Genomic DNA, 20662 nt, shown 5'->3' with positions numbered 1-20662 from the left:
GGTGGAACTCCTGAGATGTCACAGGTTTCTAGGACATGAAAGGAGAAATGGAAGCAGTCCACATCTATTGATGGTGCAGCATACCTGTGGCTATTTCAGAGCATGCCAGTGTATTGTACTAGAGCTACTGTTGGAATAGTGCAATGTTTTACTTAGGATATGCTTACTCTGCATATTCTTGATCTTTAAAGTAAAATATTATTGATGCTTGTTTTCTTTTTACATTTTAATTCAGATGCTGGGTCCAGCATTATTTATTTCATAATTATTTGACTCATTCTGCTTATAATTTTTAAACCTACCACAAAAAACAATAAGGGAAAAATGAACAAATAAGCAATACAAAAAATACAGACATTTTAGAATTATCTAAGAATTATGCACTTAATAGAGGAGAGAGATGGGAAAGTTGTGGGACTGGATAAAAGATGTGTTCTACTGTGCCAGTGGCACTATTCTGAGCCACCAGTTCACTGACATTATTATGAATGTTTTGTCATTGATGATATTGTGCTTTTGTAATTCTGTTTGTGTTTTCTGGTCTAAAATTTTGGATCTCAATTTTTTACTTTGTATAATGAAGCTTAATGTCAATGTTATAGTTCTTTACTAAATCTAACATATTTTTTTTGCAAAACATTCTCATTCTGGTATGCGGTTTTTGTTTTAACAGAAGGCGAGTATATCAAGATGTTCATGCGGGGACGGCCCATCACAATGTTTCTTCCTTCAGAAGTTGACAAATATTACGAAATCAAGACAGAGCTGCCCCCTGAGAAATTAAAACTGGAGTGGGTGTATCCTTATTGCACACTTCAAGGAAAACGCTTTCTATTTTCAATAGTTTGCTTTCCCCTCTTCTCTTTAAAATATAATTTTCAATTTTGCCTTATTTAAGCTTTTCTTAATTTGATAAAAATTAATAAATTATCTCTTAGGGAGAAAAAAATACTGTTGTCTTCTGTAAATCCTTGGATGTCAGTTTCCTTGCAGCAACCACTCACCAACTCAATTATTCGTACTGATTTTTTTCACGCAGACATTTCCCATAGTTACTTTAGAGCCTATACTTCTTCATGCTGTTAAGCACTGGATTACCATCACTTATAAAGACAGCACTTGCCTTCTTGAATCAGGGAGCTGTCTGTCTTCTACAGATTATGGAACCTTGTTGTTTGTTATTTTGAGGTCTACCTTCCCTTGTGTGTAATTTTTGCATGCCATCAGAATGTCAGACCAAAACCATATACAAACTACATTTTCATTTATTCATCTACACCATTGAACACATCTACAATCTCAGAAAAGATGCAGCATGCAGGAAGAAAATACTTAAAGTGAAGACCACCCGATGAGTTTGAAAGATGAGAGTAGCAAAATGTATGGTGGTATAATTTTTAATGTTACAGAAAGAAAACTGTTCATCTGTTTATAGTGGATCTCAAACTTTCATCCCATTTTAATGGTGAATCATGTGAAAATAGGGAAACTAGAGATAAATACTGAAAAATACTTAATAGTTGTGTGAACACAAATATGTGAGTGCAGCATTGAAACACTTTTAATTAGGTAACAAGCAGTTTTATAAACTGAATATAAATACAGTTTCTTCATATACATTACTCTTTCAGCAAGGCTGTCCATGGGGACATGTGAAAAAGTGATAAGGAGTGACAAAAGCACCACCACAATGCAGGCTCCACCTCCTTTGCATTGTGATGTAACATACTTTTATTGCAGGGGCAGAACTTACAGAGGAATAGTAATTTCATTATTTTGAAGAAAACATTAGTCTTATGGATGCGTCTCCTGCTGTAAAGGGAGGCAGAGCTAGTGAAGGAATACAAAAGTTATCAACAAAATAGATAGTATATGAAATCTGTGAAAAAAATATAAGAGACCTAAAATAACCCCAACATGATTCTGTGGTGTTGGGGTTAACTATCCTATGGCAGGATAGTTGAAAATTTTGGCAAGCTTTCACAATTCTATAATACACTGCAACAACAGAGGTCTATTCCCTTACATATCTGACTTGCCTTGTAGGGCGACATCCTTTCAGTTCATGAGTGTCAATTTAAGCTAGATTGATTTGTTGTTAGATACCTCGTAGATCAGTGATCATCAACATTTGTGGCTTGTTGGCCTGGCTTGGGTGGGGGTGGGAGGGTAGGGGAGCGTGTGCATGCATGTATGCCAATAGCTCAGGCAGCCCGGTTGCGAATAGACCACAACCCAGTATATTGTCATATATTTGTTTTAAGAATTTATTATCACAAAGTATGGCATGACATTAAACATGGTAAATAAAAATGTCAAGCTTACTAATTATGTTTGGTGCTTCAGGTTTTGACTATTGAATTATTCTATTTCAAATATAAATTTAAAATTAACTTTCTTCTACTGAAATCCTGAAGGTCATAATCAGTATTCTAGACGTCTTTCCCCTTATGACAAATTTCTGGAATTTTTGCACATTACTTTTAGAAGGCCTTGTAAAACTAATGCAGTTTAAGGACTGCAACATCAGGAAATCTTACTGACATATATTCTGGTGCTGAAAAATGGATTAAGTTACATAATGAAAAGTTCATTATTTTGGTTTACAGATGGACATGATTTCATACTTAATATATTGTCTCCTGTCTCTTACTATAGAATCAGATATATTTTTTCCATCTTAAGAGTCATTTTCTCCGCATAAAGTGTGTAATCTTTATTAATAATTCTATTCCAAGCTTTTGGGGCAATATATAAAAACAGTATGTAGATATAATAAATGTAAATACCAAACATAAGATCTAAACAGTAGAAAAAGATTTTAAAAAGATGAAAATCAGCATTATTTATGTCAGCGGGAATGCAAAAGTAATTTCATAAATATTAAAAACTGAATTGAACTGTGCTGTCGTCAGTCAGGTTTGAAAAAATATAATATCAGTCTTGTGAAATGATAAATTTCAATTTAAGTTTCAAAAGGAATTTCAAGTATCTGTAAAAAAACGCCAGATTCTGATACCAATGTGGACTCCAAACAAGTCTCTTTGGCGCAAAATTCCAAGGGGTGGAGTATAGGGGTATGTCAGATTATTAAGACTATATAGCAGCATATGAGAAAAACATTTTTTCATGTTACCACAGATTTTTATAGCACAAGCTTCCATCATTAATGCAGATTAAGTTTGAAAAACCTTGACATTTAAAAAAAAAGATATGGTTATCGTGGCAGGGACTGTCGAGCTAATGTTTACCTCTTACCTACTGGAGAAATAGTATATTTCATAGCATCTGTGGTAATACTGTTTAATTATGAAGAGCGGACTCAGCGTCATTACTTGGGTCATACGGATTGTGTTAAATGGTTAGTATATGCTTCCATTATTCATGCTTCAGTTATTGTTAAAGAGATTGATAGTTTCATGCTATTTTCCATGTGCCTGGTTTCCAACATCCAATATACAAATGTGCCAAGAACAATGATGAAGAAGACACTCATGTATTGTGTAAAATCATGTGGTTTCTTCCAGAATTTAAGAGGCATTCTGATACTTGATTTTATTGAAGGATTTACCAGTCCTATGTTATTAATGAACTGTTATTTGTTCCTTGGTAAAAGCTAGTTAAGCTGGTGTAATCTGCGCACTCTCCATATTGCGTCAGCATTAATAAGTGATTTAAGTTATGAATTGTATACCCAATTAAGTTTTAATCTTTTTCCATTATCTGAACAATATCTAGTTTTAATATGCTCCTAAGAAAATAGTGTTGTAGTAAATATAAAATATAAATATTTTCAGGTACTTGAAATCGAAATATTTGTGTGACAATTTAACTGGATTTTTGCTAACATTTCTTATCAGTTATAAATTTTTGCTTTTGAAAGAGAAAAATGTGAAGTTTTGATTGTCCCTGTGTGCTAATTGTGGATCACGTGAGCAAGATGATATAGATCCGTGATGGCAAACCTATGGCATGCATGCCACAGGTGACATGCAGCATCCTTTCTGTGGGCACACAAGCCGTCACCCTAGTTGAGCTCTACGACCCATGTGCCAGAGGTCTTTGGGTCTCTGCCATGCAACTTGGGGGTGGGGCACATCTGGAGGGGCTGCACATGTGTATATGAGGGAGGCACGCATGTGGGGTTTGCGCATGTATGCGTGAACAGACTGAGTGTGCAGGTTGCGCATTGCATTTTGGAGTTTTAGGTGCAGGCGTACAAGTGCTTTGGGCACTCAATCCAGAAAAGGTTAGCCATCACTGATATAGATCTATCACGGTAGCACAAAACAAGTCCTGTTTAACATTTTGAATATTAATCTGGATTCATAAACAGTATGCTGCTATTTCCCTAAAATCTACATGGAGCATGAAAGCATGCAATGTTCCTAACAAGATTATTTCTTCTAGCCTTGCAGTTCATCCAGACAAAATAAGGATAGCAACTGGACAGCTAGCTGGAGTGGATAAAGATGGAAGAGTAAGTTTTTAATGACTATCTCAATAATTGGTTCTGGAAAATCTCTTAGGTATCTCTCATTTTTACTATTCATTTGTCTGATGAATAATTCAAAAGGTATAATTTGTTCATGTTATCTTAAATTGCATTGTGTATTTCCCAAAGAAGTCTTGAGTTGACCACATAAATCTTGAAAAGTTTATTTTAGCCAGACTTCTGTATCTGCTTGTCTTTATGCCATTTTAAAAAGAAGATGTGCAATGGAAAATATGAGAAAGCTTTATGATATGAATGAATTTCACATTGCATAGATCTGAATTATTGTCTATTTTTTTCCAATAAATGTCCTTAGTTAAATGTTGAGATACTGCTGCCAACTATATCTTTTCTTACTTGTATTATTTAAAACATTTCAGTATCTTTTGATGTGGTCAGTGATGGTCGGAAGCTGCAGCCTTATATTCATTTATCTGAGATATTTTAGAGTAGATATGGATAAGATTATGTCTAAAACTTTTTTTCTGAATATTGAACTGAAATGCCTTTATTTATTGCAAGGACTTCACTCAAGTCAATGTTTATTTGGTAGATCAATACCAACTAATGACTGACTTCATACACATCAATGTCTGCTTGATGGAAGTGCCTCTTTTTATCTTTTCAGTAATCACTTGTTTCAAATTATTTTTACTTAACAGCCTTTGCAGCCCCATGTTAGAGTATGGGATTCAGTGAGCCTAATGACTCTACAGGTTATTGGACTTGGAACTTTTGAACGTGGAGTGGGATGTCTGGATTTTTCAAAAGCAGTAAGGAAAACGTCGATGTCTTTGTTTCACAAACAATGTATTATGTGTATCTGTATAAATAGCTGTGAATATTTTGCTCACCTATTTTAACATTTTCTGATCGTTAACTGAATTATTTTCAGTGCCAGTGTATCTCATTTTTTTATATACCTGGCTTGTATCCATTATTTTTCCTTATTTATTCATCAGCAATTATTATTCCAACAACTTTAGTTTTTAGAACAAGGCTGCCTCCAGCAGCTACTGGTGGGTATTGCAATTAGAGCTGCCTTAAATAGTTGCAGTCAAGTGTTTGATTCCACCCCACATACCTGAGGCATTTTTTTGGAATTGAATCCAAACATAGTCTTGGTAGCAAAACTAGTCATCACTAAATTATAACAGAATGTCATGGATCAGGAAAATAAACTATATTTTATTTCTGATTTAATTAGATATTTTGTATAGCTTACCCAATAATAAATTATATTGGTAACTATAGATATAGAAATAAATGGCCATTTAGAGTTGCAGGAGTAGAAGGCATATAAATGAGTAGATAAATGAATGATGCCATATAATCTGACTGCCTAGAACAGATTGAAGACCATGATTGGTTCTCATTTACAGTCTGTTTGATCCATGATCAAAAATAATAAAACTGTTGACATTAAACAGTTTCTAGAATACCACAGGTTGCTTCTCTCTAGTGAGTAGAAAATTATTTACTGCTCAAAGAAGGGAATATAACTGAAAAGAAAGTAATATCTGGCAATATATCTTAATGTGATATATTTACTTTACCATTTACTATATAGAAAGCTTTCTGTCCTATAAAGGGCTTTCAAGAAACCTATTCTTAGCAAGCCTTGATATGAAAATTTAATGTTCATTCTGATGTTGATTTAAACGTTGACACAAAGAAAGAAACAACTTTGCACTTCTGCCCTTTTATAGTTATAATTAAAATTGCTCTTCCTTGAAATAACACCCTATCAAAATAGTGCTTGCAATATAAAAATTGTAATAATAAATCATTGGCTGTAATAGATGAATTTGTTACATGTCTTGTTAATTACAATTAGCATTTCATATAATATATTTTTTTCAAATTTATCTTAATTTATCGGCCATGAGAAATTATCTTGGTTTATTTTATTACCATTTTAATGGAGTGTTGCTTGAAGTAGTTACAACTTGACCACAGGAAAACTATTGCATACTTAAACATAAGAGGACATTATATAACATGATGACACAAATTTTATTATTAAATCTTCTTTGCAAGGATTCGGGTATACATTTGTGTGTGGTTGATGATTCTAATGAACACATGCTGACTGTTTGGGACTGGCAGAAGAAATCAAAAGTAGCAGAGATAAAGGTAAATAATGCTTAGATGTGTTACCATATGCAAAGTATATTGAATCTGCTTGGTGATATTTTACTGGAAATTTGAAATTTTTTAAAAAAAAAATTGCTATGTGAATAATGTTAAGTTCAGTTTTCCCCTCTTGGTAATTTTGCTAATTTTTCCGACAGAAATGTACAGTTTTGTGTTGTGGCTAAAGGAAGAAACAATGCCTTCTGTATGTGTCATCCCAGTGATACAATTACTCAACTTATAGCAGTGTGGGGGAACCTTTTCGGCACCGAGTGCCAAATGAGGGTGCACGGGCATGGGATTGCTGGAAACTGGAAGAGCAGCTACCCGGTGCGCATGCGTGCATGGGCACCACCTAGCTGGTCTTCGCACACACATGCGTGCCAGAAACCAGAAGAGCAGGTGGTCGGTGTGCATGCACGTGGCAGAAACCAGAAGATCATCTTACTGGCTTGTGCATTCACATCAAGGGGCTGCTCTTCCAGTTTCCAGCGCTCCCACACGTGAAGACCAGCTGGCTGGCACACCAGAACCTGGAAGATCAACGGGCAATGGCTAGCATTTGCAGCATCATGGACTTATAGCATATCTCCATTCCACTAAATGAATTTGTCAATTGGACCAAATAACTTTCTGTCAGCAGAGACAGAAGACATCAATTGGATACAACCAATGACTGCAGATTTACAACAGTATAAGCATTCTTGGAAAACTTTCATCAAATGCATGAAGTGTTTTTATTTTTATTTGTTATTAATCATATGTCCAAAGGCGATTTTGGACAGCTCCCAACAAAGTTAGTTTATTTAGTTTTTTTAATTAATAGGAAAATGTCTTTGTGAGGAAAAGACATGATAAAGAAATGAAGTAAAAAACAAACTATGATTTCTGTTCATGAATCAAAGTAATGGAATGTGTTCTATTCAAGTTTTGATTAGCTTACCAATGCCAAAATATTTATATCCTTTTCAATGTTGTATTTACTATACATAATCACTGTATTTACTAGGATAAATTTATTAAGAATAAATAAGGTAGGTAAACCACACTTCCAAGATAAATCTTTCAGCTGCTCCTTTCTCCAGTTTTCTCACTATTACATTCTAATTATCTCTGATGTTTTATTCAAATACCCAGAGAAATGGTGCCCGTGAGCCAGAATCTTCCTATTCCTTTGTTTTATAGAAGGTTAAATTCTAACCTTCTTATATGTAGCTGAATGTGTGCAGCACTTCCTATTATTGCAACAACTCTAGAAGTATCACACACATCCAAAAGGCTGAGGGGAATTGGAAGTATTTGACAAATGAACACATTTGCCACCAGATCATATGTTGCTTTCTTTATAGAATAATGCAAGGTCTACTCCAAAATACAACTGCTTCACAGATGCTTGAATGTTAAGAATGAATAATGAATAAGAAATGAGCAAATCTGCTTCATTACTGCATTTTGTGTACTTATAAGAACCAAAACTTTAGTAATGACAACTCCCTTTTTTCTTTTGAAAGACTACAAATGAAGTTGTCCTGGCCGTAGCTTTCCATCCAACTGATAAAGGTACGATAATAACATCTGGCAAATCTCATATCTTTTTCTGGACTTGGAATACAAATTCATTAACAAGGAAACAAGGAATATTTGGGGTAAGAATCTTTATATTGGACAAATTTCCTGAAGTTGCAAATTAGAATTTTTGAAAGTACATTGATTATATTCTTCCAAAGAAAGCTTTAAGGGGCCTCTTCATAATAATTCTTACTCAGAAAATAGGAGATGAAATAGCATATAATGTTTGCGTGTGTCCATATCAGAGGTGGGTTGCTCCTGGTTCGGCCCGGATCGGGGAAACTGATAGTGGCAGCAGCACGAGACTCCACCTACCCTTCCTGGACACCTCTGTGCATACGCAGAAGTGTCAAGTGTGCATGCACACACAAGCAAATCGGTAGTAAAAATAATGGAAACCCATCATTGGTCTGTACAGTATGTATGTAAATACATATGTGTGTGTGTGTGTGTATATGTGTGTGTGTGTGTTCACTCTCATCCACACACAAACACATAGATACATAAATATATTTGTGTGTATGTTAACATGTTCTAATAAGACAATATACCAAGCCCCAATGCCAGCAAACATGTTTGAATTGAGATTATGTGCCTGTGTTTGCATATATAGTTCACATAGAAAGCCCTAAATATATTCTGTTGTTTTTCAGAAATACGACAAACCCAAATTTGTTCAGTGCTTAGCATTTTTAGGCAATGGAGAAGTTCTCACTGGTGATTCAGGTGGGATATTGCTTATATGGAGCAAAACTACTGTAGAAGGCACATCAGGAAAAGGATCAAAAGGTATATTTATTCTTACAGATTTATCTATATCATGAAAATATATTTCAAGTTTAATAAAAATGCAACAAATATTGAAGCTCAAATGATGTTTGTATGTTTCTGAGAATGTAGATGGTGTTGTAGAAAAAACGGGACACGCAAGCCAGCTCTTCAGGGAAGGAATAGTTTATTACGCAAGTTGAGAGACAAAGGCCTGAACAACGAGTGACAGGCAGGAAATCCCTTATATAGTTTATCACGTTCAGATAAAGCTATCCGTTAGTTTTGGAAACACCCCTCAAGTTTGCCCTTGAGTTACAGCAATATTATGTCTACAGGAAGTTATAATACATAGTCAGCTAACGGAGCAGAGTAGCTCGTATTTTGAGGAAGTTAAATGTGTCTTCCAGAGAGTCAAGCCAGCAAATACATTAAAATAGAGACTTTCCTTCAGCAGGTTTCATGTGCCTCTAACCCATGTCTAACCGCACCATGTCCTAAAAGCACACCTTTGCAATTTCTATATATGAACAGTTAAAGCTGAATATCATGAGACCCTAGTTTGGTTCAGGCTTGAGACCTACCTTGGTTCAGCCTGCTACCTCAATGGTACATGTAACAAAACTATTAATATATATAATACTATATTAAATTCTATCAGTCTTTAGTTTTTCAGTTGAATGTAGATGAAAAGTAATCTAAAAGAATTTTAAAACTCTGCTGAGCATTAGATTAATTATGTTCCAAGTTATAAATTTCTCAAATTTTTCAAACTTTTCTAGTTTTAAGCAAAATATCTAGAACAAACTGAAATATAATTTAGGAGTATTTTAGAATCAGGGTAGATAAAAAGAACACTCTAGAATAGCTTGAAAAACTTGCTGCCACAAACTGTGGCTAAGTTGCTACTATAGGTTATTACATTACTATCTATTTCTAATGATGTTTACATGCTGCTTTCAAATCCAGAAGTTCTGAAGCTGTTCTTTGCCATTGACTATCTATTGTTGGGAAGTAAACCATTTTTTTCTAAACCTTCTTGTGGACTTCCTAACAGAATTTTATTTTGATTGCTGTAAGAAACTGGATCTTTGATTAATTGTATTTTCCAATATGGCTATTCATAATATATATATAAAACAAATTATATAACTTGCTATTATAGCTGATCAGGAAATGTGCATGAGCAATGCAGAGTTTCTAACTTAATATATGAGTCGTAACATTGGATAAAATATTTTCATAGAATGCTGTTTCTTCTAAGCTTGATAGTTTTTATGCGAGTGTTTCATTACCCAGTGTAGGTAACATCATCAGTGCTAGGAAAGAGTGGAATTTGCTCTCAGTTTATATTCTACTGGCTTGCAAAGACACTTCATTTCAACTCCAAGCTACAAATATTCTCCTTTATAAATATTAATTTTGATATGAATACACTTTTGAAAGAAAAAGAAAAATATAATGCAGAATTTTAGCAATTCTTAACCTAACCAATCATCAAATACTGAAACCAAACCTTGTTTTAATATAATGTTCTGACTTTTAAGCTAATATTCTATAGAGGTTACATTTCATTTCAATTTCAATTTTTAGAAAAGAAGTATTACCAGCAACCAGGAAAATGCATGTCTGTCACTGTTGAATTCTAAGGTAGTTCTTAAATCCAAAGATAATTATTTTCTTTGGCAGTTAATTAAAGTGCTGGGCTGTAAATATAGCATGCCAGAAAAAACAGTTTCAGTACATGACATTTTAACTGCATGTGTATATTTTCAGTGAACTTTGTTTCTAAAGAAAATATTAATGTAAAATCATAATTATATCATTGATAGTGCATTTAATATTATAATAATGGAAAAACAAATAATTACTAAATACAGCAAATATTTTATAATTAAAACATCAATATTTAAATTGATCCAGATTTTGTGGAGTTGGCCTTTTTATGCATTTACCATGCTTTTAATAAAGATTTGGTTCAAAGTATGTCTCACTTCATATATCTAGAAAAAAACTGCATATATCTAAATGAAGTATCCATTTTGCACTTAGATTTTTATACCAAATTTTGAAGTTAAGCCTACATTTGCTTTTTAATTTGTGTTTAGAATGGATAACTGATTTACTATGACTGGTAAATGACATTTTAAGTATTAATCTTAAAGTTTAATAATGTTATTCAGAAGTTTCTAAATATAAATATTTATACAAAACATTACATGCAAAGCCTTTATGTACTAATTCTTTTTGTAGCTCACACTTAATTGCAGTTAAACCATCACATTTGTTGATGGTTTTATACAGATATTAAAATTTAAAGTTTGTTAGATGTGAACACTGAAAAGGAAATTTGAGTTAATTCAGACCAAATATTTATTTTAATCAAATTTGGTTAATAGTATATGGTTAGTGACTCAAATCCAAAGTTAATATGGCTGTTAAATTAGCTATAAAGTAAGTGTGTCCAAAATCTGAAACTTTAAATTGGCTTCTATGGATACTATAAAAGACAGTAATAATTTGTGGCTATAAACTACAGTTCGTTTTCTTTTCAAGTACATAGGCTTGAAGGAAGTGAATATATGTGAAAAGGCACTAAGGGTTCTAACAGCAAGAAGTTAAACTCCATCTCTTCCATAGAGGGCAGGACACAAATATCTTCCTATGTTGTAGAGATGGGTCCTCCCTATTTTTAAAGAAGGCCAATTCGGTGTGCGATGACACCTCAATCCATGGTAACAACCAGACAATTTCCCTTTGTATAAATCAAGTTTCCTGATGAGCTGCAAAAGTTGACCCACTTTCCCTTATAACCTGGAACATAGCAGGTTGGTCTGTTCAATCAAAAGACCAACTCTTTTTTGACTATATATCACAATTTGACATCCTCTTCTTGCAGGAAACCTGGCCCTCCACAGAGATTCAGTTAGATGGCTATTGGGTTAACTCAATCCCAGCTGTCCCAAGCAAAGTGGGGGGGAGAGAGAGCTATAGGTGGTATTGTGACATTAGTTAATACATCCTAGCAATTTAAATGTGTACCACTGCCACCTTTCCAGCCATGGGTTGTAACTATATTACTCTTATTTAAACAGGTGGAGATTTTGCTTTTTAAAATCTATATTTCTCCACTTAATAAGAATAATGTGATTAACAAGATTTGGGACAGCATAGAAGATTTTATTCTTGACTGTATAGTCAAATTCCCCAAAGCTGCAATAATTATAGGTGGGAGGGGGGGCTTAACACTAGAATGGGACCAAATGATCAAGCATTATTTAATCATTTTAAGATTCACTATGATGAAAATGTAGCAGGACAATCTTTGCATTCCAGACAATTTAAAGACCCTAAAGCTAATCAGGCAGGTTTGTGTGTAAGACAAATGACTGTACATTTGTATCTTTGTATCCTTAATGGATCCCCATGGGGCGACTTTCCAGCAGAATAGACTTATCGGGGAGCAGGAAGAAAATCCACAGTTGATTACTGAATAATATCATATGACCTCCTGAAGTTCTTACAGAAGATGGAGGTAGACTCGTGACTGGAAAGCGATCATAATACAATACTCCTTACTCTCACATTGTACCAGAAATCTCTAAGGGCAGGCACAGCCTACCTATCCAGGGTAGAGACTCAAAATACCCAGGTAAAAATTAAATGGAACGAGAAGAACACTAAGGAAGTTACCAAATGGATGTTAGCCCCTGAAACCATAGAGCTACGTACATCTCTACTAGAACAAAAAATGGTTCAATAGAGATTGTATGCAACTAAAAAGGATATATAATATGGAATACAAGAAAAGTAAAAGTGCCCCCTTTGAGGATTACACTTACTACTTAAAGCAGCTGAAAGCACAATGTAAGAACCTTCTAAAATAAAAGTGTGGCTCTGAAGAAGTCTTGGCATAGACTAATTATGGCAGTCAGAACAAAAAATGCATCCTTTTTTTGGTACATCACCAGGGGATTGAGAAAACCTCCCCTACCCCCAACAAATCCGGTTCATGCCTGGGAAGAGTATTTTAGGGAGATTTATACAGATTCTGACTATGTAACCAAGGAGAGCCAAGCTAGTTTGGACCAAACTCCTTACTGGACCCCTATTACACCAGAAGAGATATCACGGTTGATTGGAGCCCTAATGGCTAATAAGGCACCCGGGGCTGATAATGTCCTGCCAGTAATAATCAAAAAGAACGCCAGTTGGTGGGCTCTACTTTTAGCATCACTGTTTACATTTATACATAAAACAAGCCATATGCCTAGAGATTGGGGAGTACCAATTATCATACCAATTTATAAAAAAGGTAATAGAAATGACCCAGGCAATTATAGCCCCTTTAGTCTTCTAAGCGTTATTAGTAAACTGTATGACAAACACCTACATTATAAACTTCAAGATTGGCTAATTTCAGGGGGGGCGATAATCAAAGACGAACAAGCCGATTTTAGAGAAGGAAGATCTACGGTGGATCATATCTTGGTACTCCACCATTTAGTACAAAAATACTCCACTTTTAACATCAATACCTTTTAATTATATCTTAATGTCAGTACTTTTTAACATAGTGTAAAAACTAATGTGTATTGCTAGTCTTTGACTGTAATAAAGATTTACTTAACTTACTCCTATGTTGTAGAGGAAGTCTCTTCTCTCCCTTTTCAGACTTTACTTGATCTATGGAGCAAATTCCTCCAGAGATAGCAGAAGCTAAGCACCATTCCTGACCGGAAGTGGTGAGCTGCAGCATTGACATCAACCTTGAGTACACTAAAGCCAAACTGAGAACTTCTACACACACACATACACACACCTAGACTAGTAATTAGGTAACACCAACTCCTGCAATATTCTGATGACTCAAAGAGCAAAGCACCACACAGCATCATCAGCAATAGAGCTCTGATGGCAGGGTACATCGATGCAATGAACATGAATTTGGGTGGGGTCCCAAAGACAGTGGAAGATGGAGGGGGAACCTGATGTGCCGTGATTCATGGGGCCACAAAGAATCAGGCACAACTTAGAGACTGAACAACAATTTATCCCTTTCCTATTGGTTCCTTTTTTAGTGACTAAGAATATAGTTGACTTTAGCATGAAGTATATTTTTGATCACAGAAAGACCTTATAGTCCCCATGTAGAAGAGAGCAAAACCAGTGCAGAGAACTAAAATGACCATGGATACATTTTCTAAATACTTCCCTGTGGTTTATTAATTATTGGGTATTGTTCTTCCATTTCTTTTTATTCTTGCAGTTGGCTATTATTATTATGTTTTGTTGAGTTGAATTAACAATGAAGATGATGGGGTACCCTCTCACTAGTTAGTGCTTGCAGCTATTGGGTGGGGTATCTTTTACAAGTTAAGATCAGGGGCTGCCTTTTACCTAAAAAAGGTAAATTCCTCTTGGGTCCATCTTTTAGTAATCAGAAACATTCAACTATGTTTTTTATGTTTTCCTTAAGTAATTTGAGCATGTCACTTTTATTATTGTTATTTATTAAAATGTATTAAAGCCCCCCCCCAGTCCAGAAGAAATTTCACATTTTTAAAAACTTTCTCTAGATTTTTTTACAACAGAAGTAGGCATCAGTAGCTCAATTTTCTTTTTCTTTTAATTTACACATGTACATCTATCCATGAACCTTCCTGATTCTTTCTCTTTCTATTAAAAAATAATCATCAAATTAATTTTTAATGTAAGGAGTCTATCATGTAGCAGTTATAACTGTTCAGGTATAGTTTGACCAGAATAGCAATAGCAATAGCAGTAGACTTATATACCGCTTCATAGGGCTTTCAGCCCTCTCTAAGCGGTTTACAGAGAGTCAGCATATTGCCCCCAACAATCTGGGTCCTCATTTTACCCACCTCGGAAGGATGGAAGGCTGAGTCAACCCTGAGCCGGTGAGATTTGAACCTCTGAACTGTTGATCTAGCAGTAGCCTGCAGTGCTGCATTTAACCACTGCGCCACCTTGGCTCATAAGAAGTGCTGCCTTTCAACTTGAAATTCTACCCTCCTTCAAACATCTCCTCATTGATACATATAGCATTAATTATTTCTTATCTCTCTAAATTACCTTTTAAACTAGTTGGCAAATACACTGTATTGGCACTGTACTGTTTCTTACATGATTACAGGTGTGTATCAAATCAGCAAACAAATCAAAGCTCATGATGGCAGTGTGTTCACACTCTGTCAAATGAGGAATGGAATGCTGCTAACTGGAGGTGGGAAGGATAGAAAAATCATTTTGTGGGATCATGACTTGAATGCTGAAAGGGAAATAGAGGTAAGAAAAATAACTGTTGAACATATAATTGGAAACTGTACTTTTGAGTTGTGATGAAGGGAGCTGAAGAGCAGACACTAATTAAGATTACAAAAGTACCATTCCATCAATTTCTATTATTGATGTAATTACAGTATTGATTTTTATTCTGTTCTCCTTCAGAGAAGCTAAAAAAACCTTAGAAGATTACTCTCCTCTCTTCATAGTATTCTTATTAAGCCCGTTAAGCTAAAAGTTCAGGTTATAGTTATAACAGGTTATAATCATGGCAACTATTTTCATTTTGTGTCTTTGTAAATTTATCTTCTATCTCCTAATCTTCTTTGCACAATTAACATAGTATTTATTTGCACAAGCATTTCTGAGTTATATTTCAACCAAGAAGAATTCCAGATCAGTTTAAAATTCAAGAATAAATTTCAAAAACTTAAAAAATCAGGAACAGCTAAATTAAAAACAAATGAAAAAACTATATGTAAACAAACTTATTTAGCTGCATGAAACCAAATGCACAAAAATCTGCATAAAATACTAAGTCACTGATAAAAAATTGTTAAATATAGCTAATATACCGGTACCTTTATACAGATTGCAAGACTTCAAGTAAATCCATATTGCTTGTTTTTTTCTCTTTGTAGGTGAAGATTAGAAGATTCCTCTTCTGCAGGAATCTGGGATAAATTGCCATCTCATTGGTATAGGAAAATATTGCTTTCAGTATTAACTTACATATAGGACACAATACAGTTAATAGAGTTGTACTCTTTTGCATTGATTTTAGGTAATGAAATTAGGTAATTTATTAGGTATAGTAACTTGACATTTTACCTATATAGAGAGCAAACAAACAATATGGATTTGTTTGAAGTTTTTTAGTCTGTATGGAAATATCTCTTATGCTTTGTTACAGTTATTGTCCAACTCAAAAAACAAAATAAAAACAAGTTGTGAGAGCAAGCAAAAAAAAAAACCACAATAAAACCCAATTATTATAATGACATAGTTTGCAAATAGTAAAATAGAACATAGACATGTTAAGAAAAATAAAATCATACTTCAAAATTCTAAATAGTGTAGGACATCATTTTTGAAAATCCCCTCATTTAGAATTTAGCAAAAATGCAGGTCTTTTTTTACAGTGATAGTAGTAGGTCTTTTTAATAGCAATTAAAAGGAAAAGGAAATAATTTCAAAACAGGTTTTTAAAAAGGTGGTCAATAAAATTAGTAAGACACCAATTTGATATATGTAGTCAGCTAGTTAGGAAGCTTTTACTAGCTGCAGTGATAATTAGCATTATTTTGTGCTAATTTGAAACTAAGTTCCATCTTCCCTGAAAGAAGACTGGATTGGAAACAGGGATTGTAACAGGAAAATAACAACAATGTCAAAACATTATTATTTTTTAAAAAAATGCATATTTATCACTCAAATCATGTAATATACACCACATGTCTTTGAAAGGAGAAGGGAAGAGATTAAAATAAGAAAAGTTAGAAAGGAAACATTGAATCTATTTGAGATTTGTTTGCACAAAGAAAGATGATTGTGACCTTCAGTATTTTAGAGTATTATTATGCTTTGTAATGTATAAAATGGATTTCAAGGAAATACGATTTCCACAGGTTCCTGATCAGTATGGGACAATAAGAGCTGTAGCAGAAGGCAAAGCTGATCAATTTATTCTTGGGACATCAAGAAATTTTATTTTGCGTGGAACATTTAATGATGGTTTTCAAGTGGAAGTGCAGGTATGTCCCTTTCTTCTCTTTGAATTTATAGATATTTGATCAGTTTTGTTTGCTATCTAATTATGGATATATATCCATTCATTAACTTTGTGTTTTTAGGGCCACACAGATGAACTCTGGGGCCTGGGAACACATCCGTTCAAAGACCTGTTTTTAACTTGTGCTCAAGATCGTCAAGTTTGTATGTGGAATTCAGTGGACCACACTCTTGAATGGACCAGGCTACTAGATGTATGTGCCTCATCCTTTGTGAAAATACTGGGCATATTTATGCAGTGTTTTTAAAGTAACGATTACATGTTAAGAAAAAAAAATCAAACAGTAGGGTTTTTTTTTCAACAACAGCATCATTTCCATTTTTTAAAAAAAGCTTTGATTTAATGTATCTTATTTTGCATAGATACAAAATACATAGATAGAAAGCGAAGAGCTGAAAATGTCCTCTTCCTCCTTAACTTCACTGCATCATTACCATGTCACTGCAGTTTTTGGAACAGAAAAAAAGTATTAAATGCAGCCGCAGGCTGTAAAAGTTTGCCCATCTCTGGTCTATAAGTCAGAAAAGCTTTGCATGGAAGGTCATTCTTCGGAATCTTAAATTAAAAAGATTTAGCAGTGAGGGATGTCCACAATTTATTCTTGAAAAACCACAGGGGTGGTGGGTGAATAATTCTGGCCTAGCTGGAGAAACTTGCTGACAATGATCCTACAATGATGCAAAATGTCTCTTAGAGCAGTGTTTTTCAACCACTGTGCCGCGGCACACTAGTGTGCCGTGACATAGTGTAAGGTGTGCCGTGGGAAAAACACTTTATATATAGTCAATATAGGCACAGAGTTAAAAAATTTTAACATTTTCTAATGGTGGTGTGCCTCGTGATTTTTTTCATGAAAAAGGTGTGCCTTTGCACAAAAAAGGTTGAAAAACACTGTCTTAGAGTAATCAGTTATTTAAACTGGAGATGAATGGCAATGTTTTGCTAAATTATTAGGTAAAACCATGGCATTAAAATCATGCGTAGTTGCCTTGGCATTGATCCCTAAATTAGTTTCAGTAAATTTTGATGTGATCTTCTGATTGCGTAGCTATAAATTTAGTTTAAGCTCTTGAGATTAAAATCAGTATAGTATAATGGGCCACATATGCTTCACATATGTGGAGTAATTTCAAAGCATATAGCTTCATAAACTGGAACTGTGGAATTTGCTCCTATTTACTTCTCTTAATCCAGGTGGGACAGACCAGTGAATAATTGCCTGTGTAAATATTATTCAATTTAAACTTACGTCATAAGATCAACATGTGTCTTTCAGGAACCAGGACATTGTGCTGACTTCCATCCAAGTGGTACAGTGGTAGCGATAGGAACACACTCAGGAAGGTAAAAATGTTGTAATGCTTTTCTTTAGGCAAAAGCAAATATATTCCTCTGAAACTGTTCCATGTTTGATATTGATTTACTGTTGTTGCCTTTAATTTAGTTACCATATTTGCTCAAGTGTCTTCCATTGTGGAATTGAAAGCAGGTTATGGGATTCGTGGGTAATTATCCATTCAGGCATTGACCATATTCAAGCCTGCTTAGCTGGAATGAGTGGATTGTATCATAATGTCATCAAGTTATGAGGCAAAGAGCCTATTCTTCCGATATCACTAAGTCAGGTTCCCAACCTGTGGACCATATCCCACTATTGGGCACTGTGGACACTGGCACTCAACAGCCCCACTCAGGCAAGGGCCAAGCACATGCACCCACCGCTCACACTAATGAACCTGTGCATAGGCATGCATCTACTGCTCACACAAAACCATCCCCCTGCCGGACACCAACCCAGAAAGGTTAGGGAATGCTGCACTTTGTAACAATTTTTAGAAACTTAAATAGTATTGTCAGTGGTGAAAGATAGGTACCTGGTTTTTAGGATTTCAGATTTGTTTTTTTTTTAAAATAAGTGGCTTCTAAAAGATGGACTTAAAATGGTTTGCTGTGATTTTAGTATTTCACATGATTATATATTTGCAGTGGTGTTGATGGATAATGCCATAGGCCTAAGAAAAGTGGAATTTCATTATCTGATGTTGTTTAGGTGTACTTTTTAATTCCCACAGTACAAAAAATAGTGAAACCCACCCACCCAGCCCAATCATAGTTATTTAAAATCCCATTTGGGGTAGCTAGGGTCACAATAGTTGTCTATGTGCAAGAAATTAATCCATAAGAATGTAAATAAAGTATATTTTTTTCTCTGTGGATTTTTCTTTTTTAGTACCAGCTTGGAGTCACAATGTAGCAAACATATTCTTGTTGTTACTAAAGCAACTTAGAAATCTGGTCTGAAGAGCAAAATTTTATTTGGGAAGTTTGTGTCGGCCCTTTGGCATATTCTGAGAACTCTGAGATTCTAGGAAAATGCTTTAAAATGTTCCCAGTAGATACAACTACATGTACATCCATTCAAATCTTGTTCATCAAAAAACCTGGCTCACTGCAGAGCCCTGTTTGTAAGTTGGAACTGATAAATTTTACATTTACTTGCTCCTGAATGTACTACTGAAGTGCCATTGAGTTGGGATTTGCCCCTAGTGATTTCATAGACCAAAACTCAACTATCACTCTTACCCACAAATAATCTGCAGTTCTTCCAATAAAATTCCCATGTACCAACCACCTTTTTCTTTTACATTCCTTAACCTTCCTAAATATTATCATTTGCTAGTGCATCATCCACTGCTATCAATTGTCCAGAGGAATGCTTAAAATTCTTCCTATGGAACAATGAATTTTATTTTCTCCAAGACTGATTTATTGGTTCTTCTTGTAGTCCGTGGTAATTTTAGTAACCATCTCCAGATTTATAATATGAAGATGTCTGTCTAATTTCCTTTTATTCTTCTCAATAAGCACTTTTCACAGCCATATACCATCACTGAAAAGACAATTATTTAATCTATTCTGATACTTGTCAAAGAAATGTCCTTATCTTTCATAATGTCTAAGAATAGCACTGTCATATTTCCAAAAATTAATCACTTTTGCTGCCCATTGTCCCAAGAAGGAAAAATTATCTTTCGTTTTAATTTCTTTGCCAACGACTGTGAATTTTGCTGGTTGGTTGTCTTTATTTTTAACATTAACCCAGAATTTCCTCTTTCAGTTTTTATTTCCATAAATCTCTTTAGCAAAGTGCCTACCCTGAAATTAATCATCTGGCTATCATCCTCAAATTGATAGGGCTTCAGCCTGTCTTAATGAATCCAGCTGTTTTATCTTCCTATTTTATCATTAAGTATATTCACACTATAAGCTATCAAGACAATATAAATTCTTCTTTCACTTACTTCTCTATTTTGAACCACTCAGTTTCTCCTAATTCAATTCTTTTTATACTTCCTGCTGATTCCTAAGAAGAGTAATCAAAGTTTTGGCATACCTATCTATTAGTTTTAATGTATTGCACATTTGGCATAATAACTACAATTGCACTGTGAGATGAGCAGCATATAAATTGGATAAATAACAACAAAGTCCTTGTATCAGTTGAGCAGAAATAAATCTTAAATTTTCTTAGTCTCTGCAATATATATCCTGTGTTAGCTATGTGATCTCATGTCTGTAATCTTCTTAAAATTTGT

General features: G+C 34.4%; 1 protein-coding gene across 3 annotated transcripts in view; it reads left to right on the top strand.

The window, feature by feature from the left end:
• EML4 (EMAP like 4) overlaps positions 1-20662 on the top strand; it is a 130245-nt gene that overhangs the window by 90987 nt on the left and 18596 nt on the right. For all 3 annotated transcript variants that reach the window (XM_087717724.1, XM_087717722.1, XM_087717723.1), the window contains 11 exons: positions 674-797; positions 3212-3361; positions 4411-4480; positions 5158-5268; positions 6536-6631; positions 8143-8277; positions 8854-8989; positions 15126-15277; positions 16903-17028; positions 17128-17259; positions 18343-18410. In XM_087717724.1, the coding sequence (XP_087573850.1) occupies positions 674-797; positions 3212-3361; positions 4411-4480; positions 5158-5268; positions 6536-6631; positions 8143-8277; positions 8854-8989; positions 15126-15277; positions 16903-17028; positions 17128-17259; positions 18343-18410 (1300 nt within the window). The remainder of the gene's footprint in view (positions 1-673; positions 798-3211; positions 3362-4410; positions 4481-5157; positions 5269-6535; positions 6632-8142; positions 8278-8853; positions 8990-15125; positions 15278-16902; positions 17029-17127; positions 17260-18342; positions 18411-20662) is intronic.

The sequence above is a fragment of the Thamnophis sirtalis genome, unplaced genomic scaffold (assembly GCF_051295495.1).
Source record: "Thamnophis sirtalis isolate CommonGarterSnake01/CBP01778 unplaced genomic scaffold, rThaSir2_p1.2 scaffold_6, whole genome shotgun sequence".
Classification (NCBI taxonomy): Eukaryota; Metazoa; Chordata; class Lepidosauria; order Squamata; family Natricidae; genus Thamnophis; species Thamnophis sirtalis.
This window is presented reverse-complemented; position numbering and strand designations above follow the sequence as displayed.